General features: G+C 40.3%; 1 protein-coding gene across 9 annotated transcripts in view; it reads right to left on the reverse strand.

Moving 5' to 3' along the window:
* Positions 1–493: 493 nt before the first annotated feature.
* The window catches only part of LOC110989474 (palmitoyltransferase ZDHHC8B-like), a 141,507-nt gene continuing 122,862 nt past the window's right edge, over positions 494–19,138 (reverse strand). For 5 of the 9 annotated variants that reach the window (XM_022253865.2, XM_022253867.2, XM_087141292.1 and 2 more), the window contains one exon: positions 494–2,445. In XM_022253865.2, the coding sequence (XP_022109557.1) occupies positions 1,768–2,445 (678 nt within the window). In that variant the 3' untranslated portion in view covers positions 494–1,767. The remainder of the gene's footprint in view (positions 2,446–19,138) is intronic. The other 4 variants (XM_087141299.1, XM_087141298.1, XM_087141295.1 and 1 more) reach the window with 1 other exon arrangement.

A 19,138-nucleotide genomic window follows, 5' to 3' on the forward strand; every position in this document is an offset into this window, starting at 1 on the left:
AGCACGGGAAACTGCTTGCAAACACACAAGCTCACGTAACATACCACACCACACACATATTGTTAACGAGTACATGGTTCGTTAGGGGTCAATTTTTTGTTTGTTCGTGTCCCTTTCACAAATACATATGACTGTGTAAGTTCAGAACACATCCTCTAATAACCAGAAGTGAGGAATTAATGCAAATGAACCTGCCAAACAAATAGAAATAGTTTGAAATCAACCTTGGTTATAATTCCATGTCAAATTACACAGGTCAGGTGTAACAGAGACGTAACAATGCCACACTATTGGACCACGGATTTATAGAATGACCCCAATCTGAACCACACCGTCTGAACCCAAAAGGCTTTGATACTTGGCTGAGTCACAAGTCGAGAAAAAAATTGTCCCAAATCCGAACTCAAGTCCCAAATTTGGACCCATGCACGCACTCCATTACTTTTCCCACTTAATACTCACGGAAATAAACAACTATATACCTCAAAGAATATAAAATAAAGGAAACCTTATGTATTTTATTAACCAAACTATGTAGGATGATAACAACGTTAATTCCTTATTTTACGCTTCTGTTAATAAGTTCAGGTGTTCACACATGTATCACATGTCATGCTTACATTTTACATAATTATGTCAAAGTCATGTCAGGCTGACACATATACCTGTATATAAACTGTTTAAAGTAGTAAAAATGCACTTTAAAGTACAAGTTACTTTTCTGTTCTCTCAATTTAATTACATCACAAAATACTCTTTTCAATGCAAACCAACACACACAAATACAACAGTAATGGATCCAAGTGAAAACACAAGATTTTTAGATCATTTTTTTTGTTCAGCATGTAACTGAAAGGGAAGGAATTTGCACTACTGTATTTTACTGCATCCACTTGGTTCAAAGCAGGGAACTTTTTTTCTCACGGCCTTTTCTTGCATTTGTATTTTTGTCTAAAAATAATTTAATAGCCAAGTAAGAAGTAACCAAGATAATACCATTCTCTGTAAACAGAGCAATATGTTACACCATTAATAAGGAATCCTGCTGGATAAAATGGGCGAATTTTATTACGGTTTATTTTGAATCTCAAATGATCGGACCGACACAATAGCTGTGCTAAAACATACAATTACAGGTGTGCAATAGAAAAATCCATGTGCAACAGTAAATAAGTTCCAAAACTTGCAAGTGACTTTGTGGAGAGTATTAACCTTTACTTGCAGTTAAGGGAATAAACTGAGTCTTTAATAAAATGCGCATGTATGAATTTGGATTTTTTCTTCACACTTTCCTGCTAACCATTCAGGATCTTTTTCCCTTTATGAGGATAACTTGTCCCTCACACATTTTACTAAGACAAGCAAGTTTCATGCTGTATCATGTGTCTGCTAATTTTATTGCTCCACACAAAGAAAAATTACAAATACGAAATTTCATCTCATCTGCCACCTATCGTCTACTTCAGATTTGACACTCTAGATGTTGGGTTTACATACAGTGCCTGTGGGTGCCTCAAAACTCTTAGATTTTACAACATGAAATACAACTAATACAAGATTTTAAAACGCAACATTTCACTTTCCCTGAAATTACCAATTTGTTAGAATACAAAAAAGTAAGGGAGAAATTCATCCTAAATCATACTCTAAACACATTACAATTTAATATTGCATTTAAAAAATTCATCCAGTTGCTTATGTCATCACGGTAACACAAATAACCTGTATGAAAAAGTTCAAATGGACACTGCTAATTCTCTTAAATTGTCACACTGATATTTCGTATTTGGTGCAAGAAGACAGTTCTTTGCAATGTAGATCTGAATTTGTTTCAGAAAGATGTTTAGCATCAATGGAATTACCTTGGGTTCCAACTTTTCTTTCAAGGCCATCATAGCACACAGGTCCAAGCTGCTGCCGTTTTTTCACATCTAACTCTTCGCTCATCTGTAGTGCCGTTACAAACGAGATTGGACGACGCTTTCGTGGTATATCATTTGAGCCAGGGTAATATGTACCATTGCTGATAGTGTGCTTGTTTACATGTAGTTGAGACTCACTGGTTTCAAAAATACCCAACTGTTTTGAGCTGGGTACTAAATTCCCATTTTTTCCTACATCTGCCGACTTGTCTTCGGTGTAATTCCAACTTCTTGGTTCACCTCTCTTGGACTGACTAGCTATCAGTTTAGAGTTGTCACGTGAGCAAGTGATTTCACTCTTTGGATCCTTTAAGCTCTTTTCAATTTGACTGCCTATAGCCGAGTCTGTGCAAGGCAAATCACGGAATAAAGTTACCTTTGAATTCTTAACAGAGGGGTGGGGAGGTGGATCTGCCTCACAATCATCTCCTTGGCTTTCATTACTCAAACTGTTCATGTCAACAGAGTAATGAACTCTGTGGGTGAGTGGAGATGGCTTGAACTCAAAAGGCTGTGTTGTTACCTGAAAACAACAAAAAACACAATATATTTTTCAATAAATTAGAAATCACTCCATTCCCGTATGAATGACCATCTTGAAACAATGATTATTTATTTCTAGTAATGACACTAAGAATTCCTCAAAAAACACCCCAGACACTAGACTAGCTGGCAAGCCTGAAGAAACCTCTGGAGAGGAGACAATGAGAAGCAGTAACAGTTTTAGAGGTGGGAGGAAAATTCTAGAGGAATATTCTGGGTAAAGCTCAGAGAATCAGGTAGGGACTGAAAACCCAATCCACATGTGGACCAAGCCGAGAATTGAAGCCAAACCATGGAGGTGGAAGGGCGAGGAAAGAACTACTACTAAAATTAAAGCATGAATGGATTTAAAAAGATTTCTTACATATGGGTGGTTGTTCTGATAAGAAATTTTTTATTCAAAATTGAATCAGATTTTAAACACCTTGGCTTCTCTTTTTAAAATAGAATGAAGAAAATTTAAAATAGAATGATTAAAATTTGTGCAAGTATATGGCCCGAGGAATTTTCTTATCCTGCCTAAGTAGTAGGGGGAAATGGAGAGTTCTGGCCCACACTCCCTTTTCCACCGTTTTCAGCAAAAACTCCTGGGTAGTACGTCGACTCAAAAAATTGGGGGAATCCCCTAAAAATCTGGAATTCCCGATTTTAACAATTTTCCCTGGGTACCTCATCGACCCCAAAATCTGGCTCTAAAAATACCGGGTAAATATACACCTTCTGAGCCAAAACTCCCTTTCACCCACTCGCACCGGGGATTTCCACTTCACCCACTACTAACCTTTTGACCCCGGCACACTTTTTGTGTAAACAACTCGTGACCAGCACCGATCGCACCAGCAATCACTCACAAACAAAAAAGGGACTTCCCCTTGCTGGCCCATTATAAAAAACGAAAAAAAAAATTAACACTACATAAAAATAAAGGGTAGATAAAACTACAAACGTAAATTGTTATTATTGCAAAGACACGAGAAATTCGATCGACTTGATAGATTCGTACGATTGCTTTCGTTGTTTAAATTCCAAAAGTTTACGCAAATGTAGCGATCGTAAAGAATGCCACAATTGTCACGAATGCCAAGACTGCGTCAGATGTAAGGACTGCTCCACCTGCGTCGATTGCGGTAGATGTATAAATCGCGTGGCTTGTTTTAATTCATACGACTGCAGAAATTCAAATGCCTTGGACAGTTGCGAGGACTGTTACGAGTGTGGTAATTGCACAGAATGTTTTGGTTGTACGTACTGCACCTGCTGCATAAATTGTGTCGAGTTGGAAGGAATGGATCACATGGTGCTCGTAGACGGCAAGCATAAAAAGCTGAGGCACGTGCGAGAGAACAAGCCACTGCCCGATTCAGCGACTAAACTCGACGCGGATTTATACAAAATTGGATTAATTATTGAATACGACGCTGACGTCGAACATTTAATTAAAGTAGAAATCCCAGGTTAATTTTTTACCTTAAATAAATGAACTATTAATAAAAGATGACTGATGCGGAGCTTTGTCACTTGCTGAATCTAAAGGAAGTACACATAGCAGGATCTCAAAAACAAAGTAAACCGATACCCGCTTGTAACCACCAAATACTTGAAACATGAAAGATACACGTGTAAAAATTGCGGTCTAATTTTTGGGTGGGTTTCCTCGTACACCCCCATAGACATGGGAGATCGATACTACAAGCATCACGTTTGGAGGAAACCGCCGCCACCAAAATCGAGAAAAACCCTACAAAAATATAACATTTGTTTTAAAAAGGGCGAAGCGGGTGAAATAGAATATAAGTTAAACCAAGTTTTAAACGGTAAGATCTCTAGAGGTAAACCGTTGAAGGCTTTAATCGCGGTATGTTATCAAGAGACAACTGAGGAAACCGAATCTCAAGTGAAAGATCTATTTCAAGTTTCGGATAAGCACTGGGAAAACGCCCTCGACAAATTAAACCTCGCCAAACAAGATTTTTCAAAATGTATATAATAAAATGGAGACTCACACGTTTTACTTAACCGAGAGCGAGCAGACGTTTTAATTGAGACATGTCATTAAAAACACCAAAGGTGACAAGGTCGTCCGAGTAAAGAATATTCAATTTGAAGCTGGATATTTTAACGTAACAAACGCGACTGAAATTGAGTGGGATACAAACTGGGACGGTAGGCCCGCGGGGTACTTGGTGAACAACCGCCCGGAATACCCTCAGAGGAAAGAACGGACGTATCTCCCAATTCAGAATTAGTACAAACAGCTAAAAACAGATTGATCCAAGCAAATAAAAGAGGCAATTTAGCAGAAGAATTCAGAATCATCGCTGATGAAATTAAGCAGCTAAACCAAGAAATCGCAACTTTAGAAGATCAGTTAAACCAAAGACAACCATCAGAAACGCGAGCTAGTTTAGCTTATGATATCTACGATAAAAAAGTCCAATCAGCTTCACTGCTCGAGGGGCAAAGACAAGCTTTAGAAGAAATTCGCAAAGGGAATCCCCCGACTCGACCTACTACCAACTACCCCGTAACACCCACGAGACCCAGAAGAGAATTGACTAAAAGACTGTTTTTGACGGGGCTAACTGAACCTATATACGACAGACTTCATTCGCGAAGCTCATCTGAACCATTACCCCAGGGCCAAAGAGGAAGCATCATGGTATCCCCCGGTTTTTATAGCATGGACTGGTTTCACTTTTTGTTAAACTCGATACGGGGCGTTTCTTTTAAGGTTCACTCAGAATCTAAACGGGTGACTTTGGCCATTACGGACCCCAATCTCAAGTTGTGACTAAATAAAGAAGTGTCCAAGCTACTGAACTTACCCAAAATAAAACTTTTACCCAACGTTATTTACGAAGGCAAGTACGATTTAAACCCATTGAAACTCGCGTTTATTCATTGCAAACAATTAAATACATTTGACAATTTTTACAACGGGCAGTCTTTAGACTTGCTCTACGTGATAGCTACCGAGCCTCGCACCTACAATCACTGTGAAATGCCTAAAAAGTTAATCGACAGGAACATCAGTGAATTGACTTTTTCTGTTAAAAACGATAGAGGCGAGCTCTTGAATAACATCGGCAAAATTTTAATCGAGTTGGACATTTTTTAAAACGCGTAATTATAAAAGTAATATATAATAAAAGATGACTACTAACGTATACCCGGATTTAAGTAAACAGCCGGATTTGACTTTAAACTCGGCTTAACAAGCGGAAACCAAAATATACAGACTCAGAAAGATCGAAGAAATTAAATCCCAAATCCAAAGAGAACGCAACGCGAGGGAAAATAGTTACAAAAAGATCAAACGACTTTTAACCGCACTCGGATACGTGGAGTACGGCGTGGAAGCCCTGGGCGCGACCTCGGCAGCCGTTGGCATTCCCGCCATTTTGGGAGTCGTTACTGGACCCGTCGGACTTGTGATGGAAGGCATCGCTATCGGTGCGTTTTGCGCTTACGCGATTCTAAAGTACGCTTCTCGTAGACTCACCCACAAAACTAAAAAACACGACCAAATTAGAATGTTGGCGGATGCTAAATTAAACGCCATCGAGGAATATGTATCTCACGCGATTGAAGACGGTGACATATCCCAGGAAGAATTTGTCCTTATTTTATCCGAGCTGAAAAAGTTGAACGAGATGAAAGAAAAGGTCAGATCGCTTACGTCTACAAAATTGGAAGAAACTAAAGAAACTTCTAAAGAAAAATTCGAACGTCAAGTCAACGAAAGAGCAGAAGCGCTAGCCAATGAACGGGCGGCCGTTTTAAAAAAGATCTTATGAAAAAACTTGGCGAATAAGTTTTACAAAGTCGGTTAAATACGAAGAGAAACCAGAATCTCCACCCGCTTATCGAGAAGCGAGCACAACGATCAACCCGACCATTTTCACCCAACCGACAGCCCCTCCTTTTTAAAAGTCTTTTAAAATAAATGGGAGGCAATTTAAGTAGTCTAAACATTGTAGTCAACGAAGAAAATTCCTTTACAGCCGAGTTTCCAAATTTAACGCACGCGTATAAATTACCGAAAGTAACCACGGACGAAGCCGTCAATCGCTGGTCTACCGAGTCGATATCGTTTTACCAAAATCAATTTAATTTCGCGGTCTATTGCGCGATGACGGCCTGCGGTGTGGGTTTTGATCTGCTGTCTGACCCCAATCCGTACGTCTCGGCTTTATTTAACTTTCACGTATTACACCGTACGAAAAATATTTTATGACTGCGTGATGCCCATTCCGAGCGACGACGTATTTGACGCGTTACACAATAATTATGACCATCGGAAGTTTACCGACACGTGCCTTTTATACGGAATAGACCCGAATAAATCGTATAAACAAACAAGAGACACTTTGTCGAACGGATTAGGCACCGCTTATCATTACGACGACGGTTACGTACCTGTTCCAGGTAAAAACTACGACGTGCACGACTTACACGTGACCAACGGTAAATACGCGGGATCTACTTACATGGGCTTTGGCTGGGCTAAACCGCCTAAAGGTCACCTGGATTTCACAGTCGGACGCGGTCACTTTGGCCTGGTGGGATTTTGTTCCTAAAAAGTCTCGGTTGACGGACGTGGGAATCACCAAGGTAAACGAATCAATTCAAGCTTATGTCTACGCGTTACACGGGGCACAGGCACAGACCAAGACCAGCGTTTTGGCCACCGGCACCGGATTAGACGCGCAACGGCAATTTATTACGATCGTGGAATCTTTAATTAAGTCGGACCCAAATCTCGAACAGTCGATCGACCAATTCCAAGATTCACTACAATACGCAAAAACGCCTTTAAATTTCGTAGTCGCCCCGGGTTTGTACCTGGCGCCCTCGGACATGGACTTACGCATCGGCACTTTTGAGGGTTATAACAATAATTTACAAATCGCGACTGCGGGTATGAAGACTGGATACGTACAGAGTTTGAATTTGAGGTGTCAAGTCAAAGATGATTTTGCAGAAGAACCAAAAAGCGAACGAAACGAGCGAAGCGAGTATTCCGACCAAAACAAAGCGAGCAAACCGAGCATCACCCCAACTCCCCCAACCAAACCGCTCGACATACACAACGAAGAAAAACTGTCCTTAACCGTCGGAGCCGTTGCCGTGGGTGTCATCGGTTTTACGTTATATAAAATTTTAACTTAAACGGTTTGATTTAAGGCGTAAAAAAATTAAACTTCATCTTAAATTTAAGATGAGGTTTAATTTTTTTTTTCTTTTTACCCATTCTTCTGCAAGTACATCAAAATCAAAACACCCACGTCTACAAATAAGGTCCACACTTGATCCGCCACCCACCTGACGGCTTTACTCGCCGCGTATAAAATCCAACTCAAAACGCTACCGATGATTCCGGGCAAAGTGCCTAAAGCTTTCAACCCAAGTTTCTTCAACACGTTTGCCAGGTTCCACAGTTGACGTTTGATCCAATCGGTAATTCCACCTTTGGAAGGAGGAACTGGCGTGGGAGCTGGTGTTGGTGCAGGTTCAGGTGTGCTCGCTCCAACTGCTCTGACGCTAGCTACGATGCTACTTACGATTGTACTCACGGCCAATCCAAAAGCCGTTAAAATGCTTACGATCATGACGCCTTGTTCCCGAAATATCGTTCCAATTTTATCACCCAGGGTGTCATCCAACTGTAAAGCGTAATTAATTAAATCTTTAACTCGCGATATTTGGCTTTTGAGTTGACCGTTTAATATGTCTCTTTGAGCTTGTAGTCCTTCGAGTTGATCTTGCAAGTCACGTAAACGACCTGAATCTTCAGAAGTCTCGAGACTACTTATTTCTTCTTGAATTTCTGTAATTTTAGCTTCATTTAATCGTATCTCTCCTCTAATCATTCGCAATTGTTTGTCTAATTCTAAGAGCTCTCTATAGTTTAATCCTTCTGTTTGAACGTTTGTATCTTGGGTGAGCTCTTCTACGATGTCACTAACTTGGTCTGATATTTGGGGAAGCTCTTCCATCGGAATATTTTCGGTTCAAATGGCGTTTAATTTTGATTGTGCTTGTTTAGTCTTTTTCTGGTAATCCCCAAAGCGAGTTCTTTGTGAATAAATTTTGAACCGCTTTTAAATCCAGCTTTTTTAGCGTGCTTTGCTATGGTATTTAGCGATACAAATTTTCTCGGGTTACGTTTGTCTGTAAGTAATATTTTACTGGCTCCTATTACATTTTTGTAGTATAGACCTTCTTTTGAGTTTATTAGAGTTGTTTTGCTTTTTGTGATATATTCAAAATTTTTGAAAGCGGGCTTTGGTATTCTGATCGACCTTTATCTTTGTAAAAATTGTAGAAATCGTTTACTCTGGGATTACCGATAAACATCGTTTGACCCTCTTCTAAAATTTCATCCGTCGTTGCACCTTCTATAAAAGACGTTTCTTGTTGATCTGAAGATAAGTTACTGTCGACAAAATCTTGCTCGCTTATTTCTTGATCTTGATCTTCTAGGAGAGGTATTTCCTCGGGATCAAATCCTCCTTCTGCCATTTCTTTTATAATATACGTTTTTTAAGTGGTGGGCAGGCTTGCGGGCAATATACCTTGTGCTACCAACCAACCCTGGGTAGCCAATGCACCGCTAGACAGAGCAGTCAATTTCAACGCGTCTTCGACAGATAATTTATTTAGGTCCGGCGGTTTAATTTTAAAAAGCTTGCTCGATAGCATGGCATAACCCATTGAGATTGCCGAAACGACTGCACCGTGGTAAACAGTATTGGCGATTCCGTTTACGTCGATTGATTTAGTGTTACTCATATTTAATAATAAGGAATCTTAAATTTATTCCTAATTTATTCCATGTCCAAAATCTGTTCTTCAATTTAATTTTCTTGGCTCGGAATTTTGCTCAGAATACTCACTCTGTTCGCTTTTTGGTTGAACGGTTAGTTTCGTCAACTTGTTTTTCCAAATTAAATAGACCGCAAGTGCACCAATCGCCAATCCACCCAATATTAAGTTTCTGTTCTCGATAGCTGTTTGATAAATTTTATTTTCTGAGCTGAAGTTCTGGCTGCTCGACTCGCTTCGCTCGTTCGCTAATTTCATCTTGGCGAGCTGTTGCTTCATCTTTCTGTTATGCTCGGCTAATTTCTTACTTTGTTCTACACGCTTCGGATTTTTACTTTTAGTTACCGTCTGAGGTCTCGCTTCGCTCGTCTTTACCGGGCTGTTTGCTGGAGTCGGGTTGGTCGTTTCATTCGCTTGTTCGTTAGTTGACATCCTCTTTTAATATAACATAACTTTTGTTGAATTCCAGATGTTTAGTGGTAATTAACGCGGCTGTATGGAGTGTAAGTGACCCATGGTCTGACTGATAATCGGGTCGTCGTTTAGGTCTTTAGTCAGCGCTTCTTTGGATTTTAAGTTGACGTTAAACTCGAGTAGATCGATCGGAGTAGCTATACCGAGCAAGCGAGGGTAGAGGCTCAAAATTGTGTGACCTACAGTTTTTACGATCTCTTTGCCAAATTTAACTTCGTACAAATTGAATAATTTTTTTGGTCTTTGGGTGATAAAGTTTCAAATTCTTTGATCGAATATTCTTTACCTAGGTACTTCTTACTTTCACCTGACGCAGCTATCGAACAGAGACTGTTTTTAACGTTGGGTTGGGAATCACATTTTGAATTGGCGAGAATAGATTTAATGTCGTCCATTTTAATATAATACTTTTAAATTTGTTGTAGGTGTATTTAAGTCGTAGGTACTCAATCTTGTAGTAGGTAAAATTCATTGCTATAACTAACTGAACAAGTAGTTGAACTAGCTCAAACATAGTTACTTATTTAATTATAACAAAATAAAAATAAGTTACAGCCAGGCTACATCAGCCCAGCTATAACAAAGGGTAAGTAGTTAATAGGTACTTAATAACTAGTTTTTAAGTCTTTAAACAACGTGACAATTGGTCCATCAGACTTTTTAGCGTTGTTACAACTCAGACAACAGAGAATGCAATTTGATTTAATGTGGCCAGTTTTGTTATCTAACCGCTCAATGGTACAGAGGTCATCTCTACATTCGATAAACTGCATCTTAACCTCGCAATCTGGGTAAAAACAGCACAGATAATCTTTGATCAAACCACGGCAGAAGTCTGTGTCAATAAAATGATCGGGATCAAATCTATTATATTTTTTATCTGATTGGCGAGCGCTGTAAATCCAATTTTTAATCTTTACTTCAATTAGGTCAGAACATATTTTGCAATGTTCTCTCCGTTTTTTGTGAATACAAATGCCGTTTCCACCACAATTAACACACCGCGATTTCTGTCTCCTGTGCGGGCAATTATTTCGTTCTTGACTACGTTTTACTTTAACTAAACAGTCGTAACAGGTCGCGTTAATTTTACCAATTTTCTGAGTTTGAAAATTTGTCCTGTCCAGGAGCCATCGACATTTGGCACAGTTTTTAAAATTATTTTTGCCCATTATATTACTTTTATTAGTAGTAATTAAAATTTTTTTTCTCATTTTTACTGAACGAAATAATTAACCGGTGGTTCTGTGTTTAACACCAATTTACTACATCGAAAATCGTGTAGGTGTTTTTTGATCTCCTCTCGTTTTTCGTCCAGTACTACGTCATTCTCATCCAGACACTGGTCAAACACATTACGATCTTTGCAATGAAAAATTGCAGTCCAGGCCGTATTCTCTTTAAAATCTTTTAAAACGAAATTGTACTTTTGGGTAAGTAACCAACATGAATGGTTATAGTGTTGTCCGCTAAACGCCATCTTACTCAAAGCGCAGAGGCTATTTGACTTAGATTTTTTGCGATACTTAATAAATTGATCGGCTGCGGAGTCGTCGACGATAAACAACGTATTTATTCCATCGAACATTTTTTGATAAAGTTTGATTGCCTTGTTTAATTCCAACTTTTCCCGATCTAAATCACACAGGTAAACGTTTTCGTCGGCGTATATCCACAGCCGTTCTAAATACGTTTCATTCTTAAAAAGCGTCGGACAGATAATCACGATAGCTTCAAACGCGAATTTAAATTCGGTTTCCAATAGATTTAAAATCCACTGAGTTTTACCCGACCCCGTCTTACCCACGATCAAGGCACAATGCGGATTCTTATACATATGGTTATACATCTCGTTCATTTAATTTTAATGAACCAAACTCTTGAAGTTTCCTTCTTCCACCGTCAATTGCGCGTCCATCACCAAAAACACGTACATCATCAGAGGCCCCGCGGTTTCCCTCGCTCTTTCCATCTGAATCGATATATCTCCACCGCCGCCGAGTGGTCTACCCGACCCGTGAGCGCTGTTATCGTCGGAACTTCTGAAATCGAGCCAGAGACCGTACTTATCTCTTAAATATTCAGCTATATCTCCGGTTAAGTTTAGGTCCTTGGCCACTGCTCGAGCTGATTCTCTATCCGAATTGCCAAAGTACTTTGTAATTTCATTCCAATGTTGATATTCAAACAGACCCTGCGAGTACAATTGGTTAGGTTTCCCTTCGACTGTCACAATCGTTTTTGTGATATGCGGATTATAAAATTCTTGCGGGTTTTTAATGGCCGGGTCTCTAAACAGGATCAAAATTCCTTTCAAGCTCTTGATCGTCTGATCGATGCTAATGTTCTATAGCGTGTCCGACTTATTGATGGCTTGCTTCTTCCAGGAATGCACTCGGTCGAATAGGTAATACATCGTTTTTTTGTTTCTCAGGATTTGGGCCAGATCTCGATTGGTGATGACTTCGTATTCCAAGGTCAGGTCCGAAATGAAGTATTCTGCGGCGGTATCTGACGAGTTGACCACTTTGCCGTGAGCGTTAAAAGTCAGTTGATACGTCAGAGGCTCTTTAAACCACGACGGGTGGAATGGAGAATGATCTGTCAATATCGGCATGTCTAAAGGAATCCCGTATCTGTTTTTAAAAGCGTCGGCAATTGCTTTATCTTTACCGTTGTTTGCGGCTTCGTTTTTGTCGCCAGCACCGAGTCGTATCTTGGCCACGTTTTCCTTTTCCAAACCAAAGTACGCCATGTTTTCAGTCTGCGACAGGGGTAGCCAATTGTCCTTAAAATTGTGAAATACGTCTGCATCTTGGTAACCTACGATTTTGTTTCCCTGTAGACTCACGTTTATTTCCGAAACCAGGTTTCTCACCACGTTGTTATACACGGTTCTGTTGTCGTCCGAGGCGCTGTCTAGATCGAGTTTAAAAGCCAGTTTGGCGGTGCCAGGTACAATGACGTCGTCCGTGCCTAGGGCCGGGAATTTTACATTTAACGTGTGACCCGCAGCTATGGTACTCGGATTGTGTGTAATTTTGATTTCTTTTCTTTCACGTTTGATCGCGCGAGGAACTTTAAGTCTGCGACTCGGGTTTAGCTTTTTGGTGTATTGTTGCGACATATTTACTTTTAATATATAGTAGTTTTATTATACTATTGAAATATTTTAAAAAGAAAAGAAAACGCAATTAACGTTAAACCCGCTACAAAAAACAGGTCTTCGTATTATTCACTTTGGGTCTCTAAAACCATATCACCGATTTGATCTATATCTGTATGCATGTCACCCAGCATCTGCTCGATATTACTTAAGTCAGCCTGAATCTCCGACAATTGATCTTTAACTTGATCTTTAATTTCGCTATTCATTTAATTTAATTTAACCTTATTTTAAAAATGGCTAGTGCTTTAATGATGGTGGGAGGAGCGATAGTAAACACGGGCTCAAATTTTTTATTTAGCAGTTTATCAAAAAGTAAAGTCGACGAAGAACGAAAGCGTCACGACCTCGCGTTGGAGCAACTGGCGCAAGCAAAGGAATCCTGGGAATAAAACTGCGTACACATGCTAAACTTTTTAAACGAAAGAATGCGACAAGAACATGCAAGTCAGCAGACATTTGTAAACGTGGATGAAGCTTTACGAGCTTATTCAGAATTGACTGGTAATAATATTACACCGTTACCGCCAGAGCCTAAATTGTCCGATTTTTACCAGCCTTCCGAAGATCAAAAGGTTCGCGAGTTTGTTTGGATTATATCCGGGACGGCCTTGGTCGGTTTCTTAGCTTATTGATTTGCGTAACTTTATATTAAAATGGACCAAACTTTAAAAAAACTATTTTACAGCCCACAGGGTTACTGGCAAGGAGAAAGCGCGGTCGATCATCTACACGAAAAGACCAGTGCTGACAAATCAGTTATCAGGAACTGGTTAAAAAAGCAGGCCATTTGGCAAATATATTTACCAAAACTGAATTACGTACCCAGGCCTACAATGTTGCAATCAGAATCGGTCGAACCTAATTACACGCATCAAATGGACGTTTTGTATTAACCCTGGGACCGCGTTAAAAGAAAAACCTTTAAGTACGCTTTGACCGAGGTAGACGTGGGTTCCCGGTATAAAGAAGCCGAGCTGTTGACCAGTAAAACCACCGAGCAAGTGAGCGAAGCGAGCAAGAAAATTTACGAGCGATCGCCTCTGACCTGGCCCAAATTCGTCGACTTCCGCAATTTCCTTGGGCTGAGTGTAAGCTTTAATCGCTTCAATAAAGTCCTGTTTGACGTATCTGTCTTTGTTTGCAAAAGGAATATTATATTTTTGAACCGTTTTCAACAGCTGCCGATATGACTGACGCGGGAGATACCTAAATTGTTTTTGATCCGCCCGTATGCCTTCAATAAGCTCGGGTTTTGTACGAGATCTACAGGTCTTGGTTGTTTTTGGTGCCGGTAATGGAATGTTATACCGCTTAACAAAATCTTCTAAAAACGCCTTCTTAAATCAATTAAAGGTCGTTAGTAGAGGTCGGTGTTGTGGGTTGCTCATGTCTCTATTTACATGTAGGTCTCTAAAAATTTTATCATTTTTTCTATCGACTTGACATGTTTTTTTTATATATTGCTATTTTTATATATAGGTCATTTATTTAAGGCGGTTGTAAACATAGCGTGTTTTGCTTTGAACAGAGCCACGCTTTAAGTAGAGGTCACGAGTTCAGGCCGGGCAAGTCTCGACTTGTAGCAAGGGGAAGTCCCTTTTTTGTTTGTGAGTGATTGCTGGTGCGATCGGTGCTGGTCACGAGTTGTTTACAGGAAAAGTGCGCCAGGGTCAAAAGTTCAAGGTCAGTGAAGTGGAAATCCCCGGCGCGAGTGGGTGAAAGGGAGTTTTGGCTCAGAAGGTGTATATTTACCCGGTATTTTTAGAGCCTGATTTTGGGGTTGATGAGGTACCCAGGGAAAATTGTTAAAATCTGGAATTCCAGATTTTTAGGGGATTCCCCCAATTTTTTGAGTCGATGTACTACCCAGGAATTTTTGCTGAAAACGGTGGAAAAGGGGGTGTGGGCCAGAACTCTCCATTTCCCCCTACTACTGCCTATCCTTTATTAAATGACTGTTTCATCAAGCCGTAAAAAGAAGCTATCAAATTTCTAGTCTTATTGCATCTTTTATAGGATAGAGGTAGGCACTGTCGATATTGTTTCTTGGACAATATCGATATATATGTTTTTTAATCGATATTATTGATATATCAATATTTATTCATTTTAATTTGCACCTTAACTTACAGATCTCATGCTGTCTATCAATAAACATGAGAGCAGTTTTGGACCCTATATCCTACAGTACACCTTTATTGTCACAACTACAATAAGTGAACTTCATTTTTTTGTACCAAAATGTCCCAGATAGTGTAACAGATGTCATCGTTAGTGGTTCTGCACTATCTTTTTAAAATTTTGTACATATAAGATCTGAAATGTCCAATCAATTATTTTTATATTAAATATTATCAATGAATTATGTTTCTCTACAGTGGCAATGCATATTTATGATTATGCAAATAAGGGTGGAATTTGTAGACTAATGTCAATAGAGAATACCAACTGCAACCGGTCTTCGAATTAGAAAAAATATTTTATGTGCACCACGAGTGCATGCAATTGAAAAAGTTTACGTGCATATCCGAAAAGTTACAGCACCATTAGCTTACGTAAGAAAAAATAAAGAGAGTCAAACATAGTAACTGTATGTTATCCTGCAAGTTTACCTCATTACAAGCCACGTGTACCTGACTTACAGCTGTCAAAAACCCGACCGTGTAAACGCACGATATGGTAAACATACATGTAGAGTATACGTACTGTACACATACATTTCATGACGCAACGGAATCATACAACACACACGCACGTGCACTCTACAGGGGTGTCAAATGCATCAGTTGCTGTAACCCCTACGCTAGTCTTTCCTCAAGAGGTAAAGTTGACTACATACAAGTTAGCTGCATGTACGTGCACTGTGTCCAGTAATGCCAACGTTCTGTGCGGTTGTATTTAGGCTAGGTCCATGGTGACACTCTCAGGTGCATTCGAGCAGTCCAGTGAAGCGCACCAACGGCAGAAGTATGCCGCGCGGATCAGTGAGCGTATACTCCCCGTCATGCAGGAGTATATTCCAGACCAGAGAGTAATGCGTGCGCATCCTCACTCGTGCTGACAGGAGAGACCGCGCAAACGTACCCACATAGTACAGAAGTGAATATTGTCACATACACAGTCATGTGTGTAAAAGATTGACAACATTCTTCCATGTGAGAACCAACGTAAGCCGTGGCTTATCGAAAATTACTGTTTTTTAAAGTTGAGATATTTCCTATTTTTCTCGAAAATCCAACATTTTCTATATAGCGATATTATCAAATAACTAACATCGGCGATATTGATATCAAACCCATGTCGAGAATATCGATATATCGACAGTGCTTAGATAAAACACGACTAATCTTAGGTTCTGAGATGACTTGCAAGATAACACAAGTTTTGTGAAATCAGCATACAGAGAGAGGAAATATTGCATAAGACCACAAGTCTTACACAACCTGTGCGTGCACCCTCAGTTGCAACTTATCACCATTAAACCATGCATGGGGAAAATACGACAAATACAAAGGACAAACACTATGTTCAAACACGAGAATAGACCTGATGGTGTCATCATCACATAAGGTCAATTTTTCTCTAAAGCACTCCCTTTTCAAGATAGCTGCAAGATTTGAACCAAATTGGATATACACTTCAGGAGATAAGTCCTTTAAATGAGGCACCATTTAATGTCACGTGACTCGTCTGCAGATGGTATTGTCATCACCTGAGGTCAATTTCTGTTTGTAAACCTTCCCTTCCTAACTGCCTGCAAGGTTTCAACCCAATAAGACATGTACAATACAATACACAATACAAAACATTATACTTATCGCGGAAAAGGCACAGATTAAATATCTTAAACATTTGTCCCTTTTGGCGCTCCACACAATGAGATCCGCTCTCGGCAGCACGTGGTCGGCATTTTGCCAAGTCCCGAGTATAATGCCCTACGCACTGTGTGCCGTCTATGTTGCAGGCAGATATTGGGCGTCCACACACACACACACAGTAGCATGTGCACACCATGCTTTAAATGGGATTTTCGAGTTGGCAATTTATATTTAAGGGGGGTTTTGTCGGCGGCGCTTCACCTGTGTGAAAAAGTACACAAGTTATGCACTTCATGCAACTGACTCTAATGTTTTAGCTGTCATCTTGTACACAATTCACGCTTATATCGCTTACGGTTGATTTCTTACCAAATTTTGAAGAATAAAAGAAGTGTTTTATTGTAACTTCCGGTCTGATGAGGTCATCAGCCCCAAACTTCCCACACGTGTTGACTGGGTAAAAATGGTCATCAACATTAATTTTCAGGCGATTCGGACAAACTTCGCCACAGACATCCATTCTAAATTCATTTTTTTGGAATTTTGATCCTGTTGCTAGAGGGCGCTGGACAATTAGGTGACGCCATCAGTCGATGATTTGAAGAATACTATCACCCAGCAGACTAACACCGTTGAAAACAACTCCATACCTATTACCACTTTTAAACAATAAGGCCACTTCCGGTTTCGAATGGAAGGAAGGGTCACGTGATTTGACTCTCACGAGATGAAATGAAGACCACATTTTATCATGGCACTTACTGCAAACAGAATGTTGCGGGAGGCCAGGGCCGATTTTATATGGATTTTTATAAATTTAAAGGAATATTTAAATATTCAAAATTTAATGATAAATCATGTGATGACGTCATCATGACGTAAATTGTTCAAAATTATCTTTGTTTTATAGTTAGTACTTGCTGCAAGTTTTACGGCGATCTATGATTACTAAGGTACAAAAATAGTGCCTCAAAAACATGTATAAAGTCAATGGGTGATTCGTGTCTCGCCTGTCACCGTGAGTGGGGAAGAACCGTCAGCTTGGTGGGCCGACTAGGAGCTCATGTTTCCTGTGTCACCAGTATCAATGAGGATACGAATGGTGTGGTGTCCGCAGGTGTCCAAGTACGGGGATTGTCTTGTCTGGACCCGGTAGGAGGAGGGGGTGCCTGTGTTGTGGCTGGTGTCATTAATTTCATCTTCTGTAGGATGTGGGGCTCGTCATCTGGACCGTCGTCAATGATGTTTGCCATCTGATGTGCCTTCAAGATGAAACGCTGGTCCTGCTCGGGAAGGTGGGGGCACTTGCTCAAAAAGTGGTTGGAATCTGCAGCACGCATGGCCTTGGTATTGTCAGAGGCAAGCAGTTCTTCGAGTAGGGAATCCAGGACTTGGGACAGTTCTAGTTTTATGGATGTGAGTGTGCTCAGTGACGCTACGCCATTTCACTAACTTAGGCAGTCCAGAATGAATCCGTCGCAGCCATGTCAGAAAGATAACATTCTCTAAGGAGGGGGAAAGCTCCTCGTCTTCTGACACCGGTTGGCAAAGATGGGAAATTCCACTGTCTGAGCAGAGTAAATTGTTGACGACAACAGCCATAAAGCATTGGTACAGGTCTTCAGGTTGTTCCTCTGGGCAGAGGTGGATGTCAGAGAAGTCAATGAAGTGGGCACCAGATGACCGGAAACCATAATGTAGGCATATATGGCTTGCCATATGGACTGGACGGGAAGTAGAGTTTTTGATTATTGTGTTGCGGCAATCACTGGGCAATAGTTTGCAATCTGTCCTAGCATCAACTTAAGCATGGTGACTTTTTGCTGAGCGGTCTTCCGTTTATCAACTGGGACTGCATCCGTGTCATTGGCAAAGCCCCGTAGGGGCACATTTTTGGTTTTCTTTCCCCATTGGCAGCCCTTGACTAAGAATGGAGCAAAAGTTTGGGTCAAGAGTGAGAGGGTGTATTTCAAGTTCTGTCGCCAACTTACGAAGGTATTTATAATCTACACTTTACTCAAGCACCACTGCTTTGATGCATGGTGGGTAGATGCCATTGTGCAGTACAAAATGGATGGGGTGGACAAGAGGATTACTTCAACTGTATGAAAAACAACAGCACGGTTACAGTATATGTGAATGGTGTGTCATGTGTCACTGACACAAAGTTCAGAGCACCTTTCCGCGTTGTTGATGGCGAACGGTCGTTTCCGGACACTGCCATCATGCCAGTAATAGGAAAGACGTTCCCTGGACACACAAGAACTGCAACTGTGAAACTGCCTTGCTGGATAAAGAGGAGGTTTAATGCACACAGGCAAAACACAGAAATTGATTAAAATGAAAATTGAGAACAAATTGAGGTCGCCAACACAAGAGGGCGC

The sequence above is a fragment of the Acanthaster planci genome, linkage group LG09 (genome assembly GCF_054643075.1).
Source record: "Acanthaster planci isolate LZ-2023a linkage group LG09, COTS_SCS, whole genome shotgun sequence".
Taxonomy (NCBI): domain Eukaryota; kingdom Metazoa; phylum Echinodermata; class Asteroidea; order Valvatida; family Acanthasteridae; genus Acanthaster; species Acanthaster planci.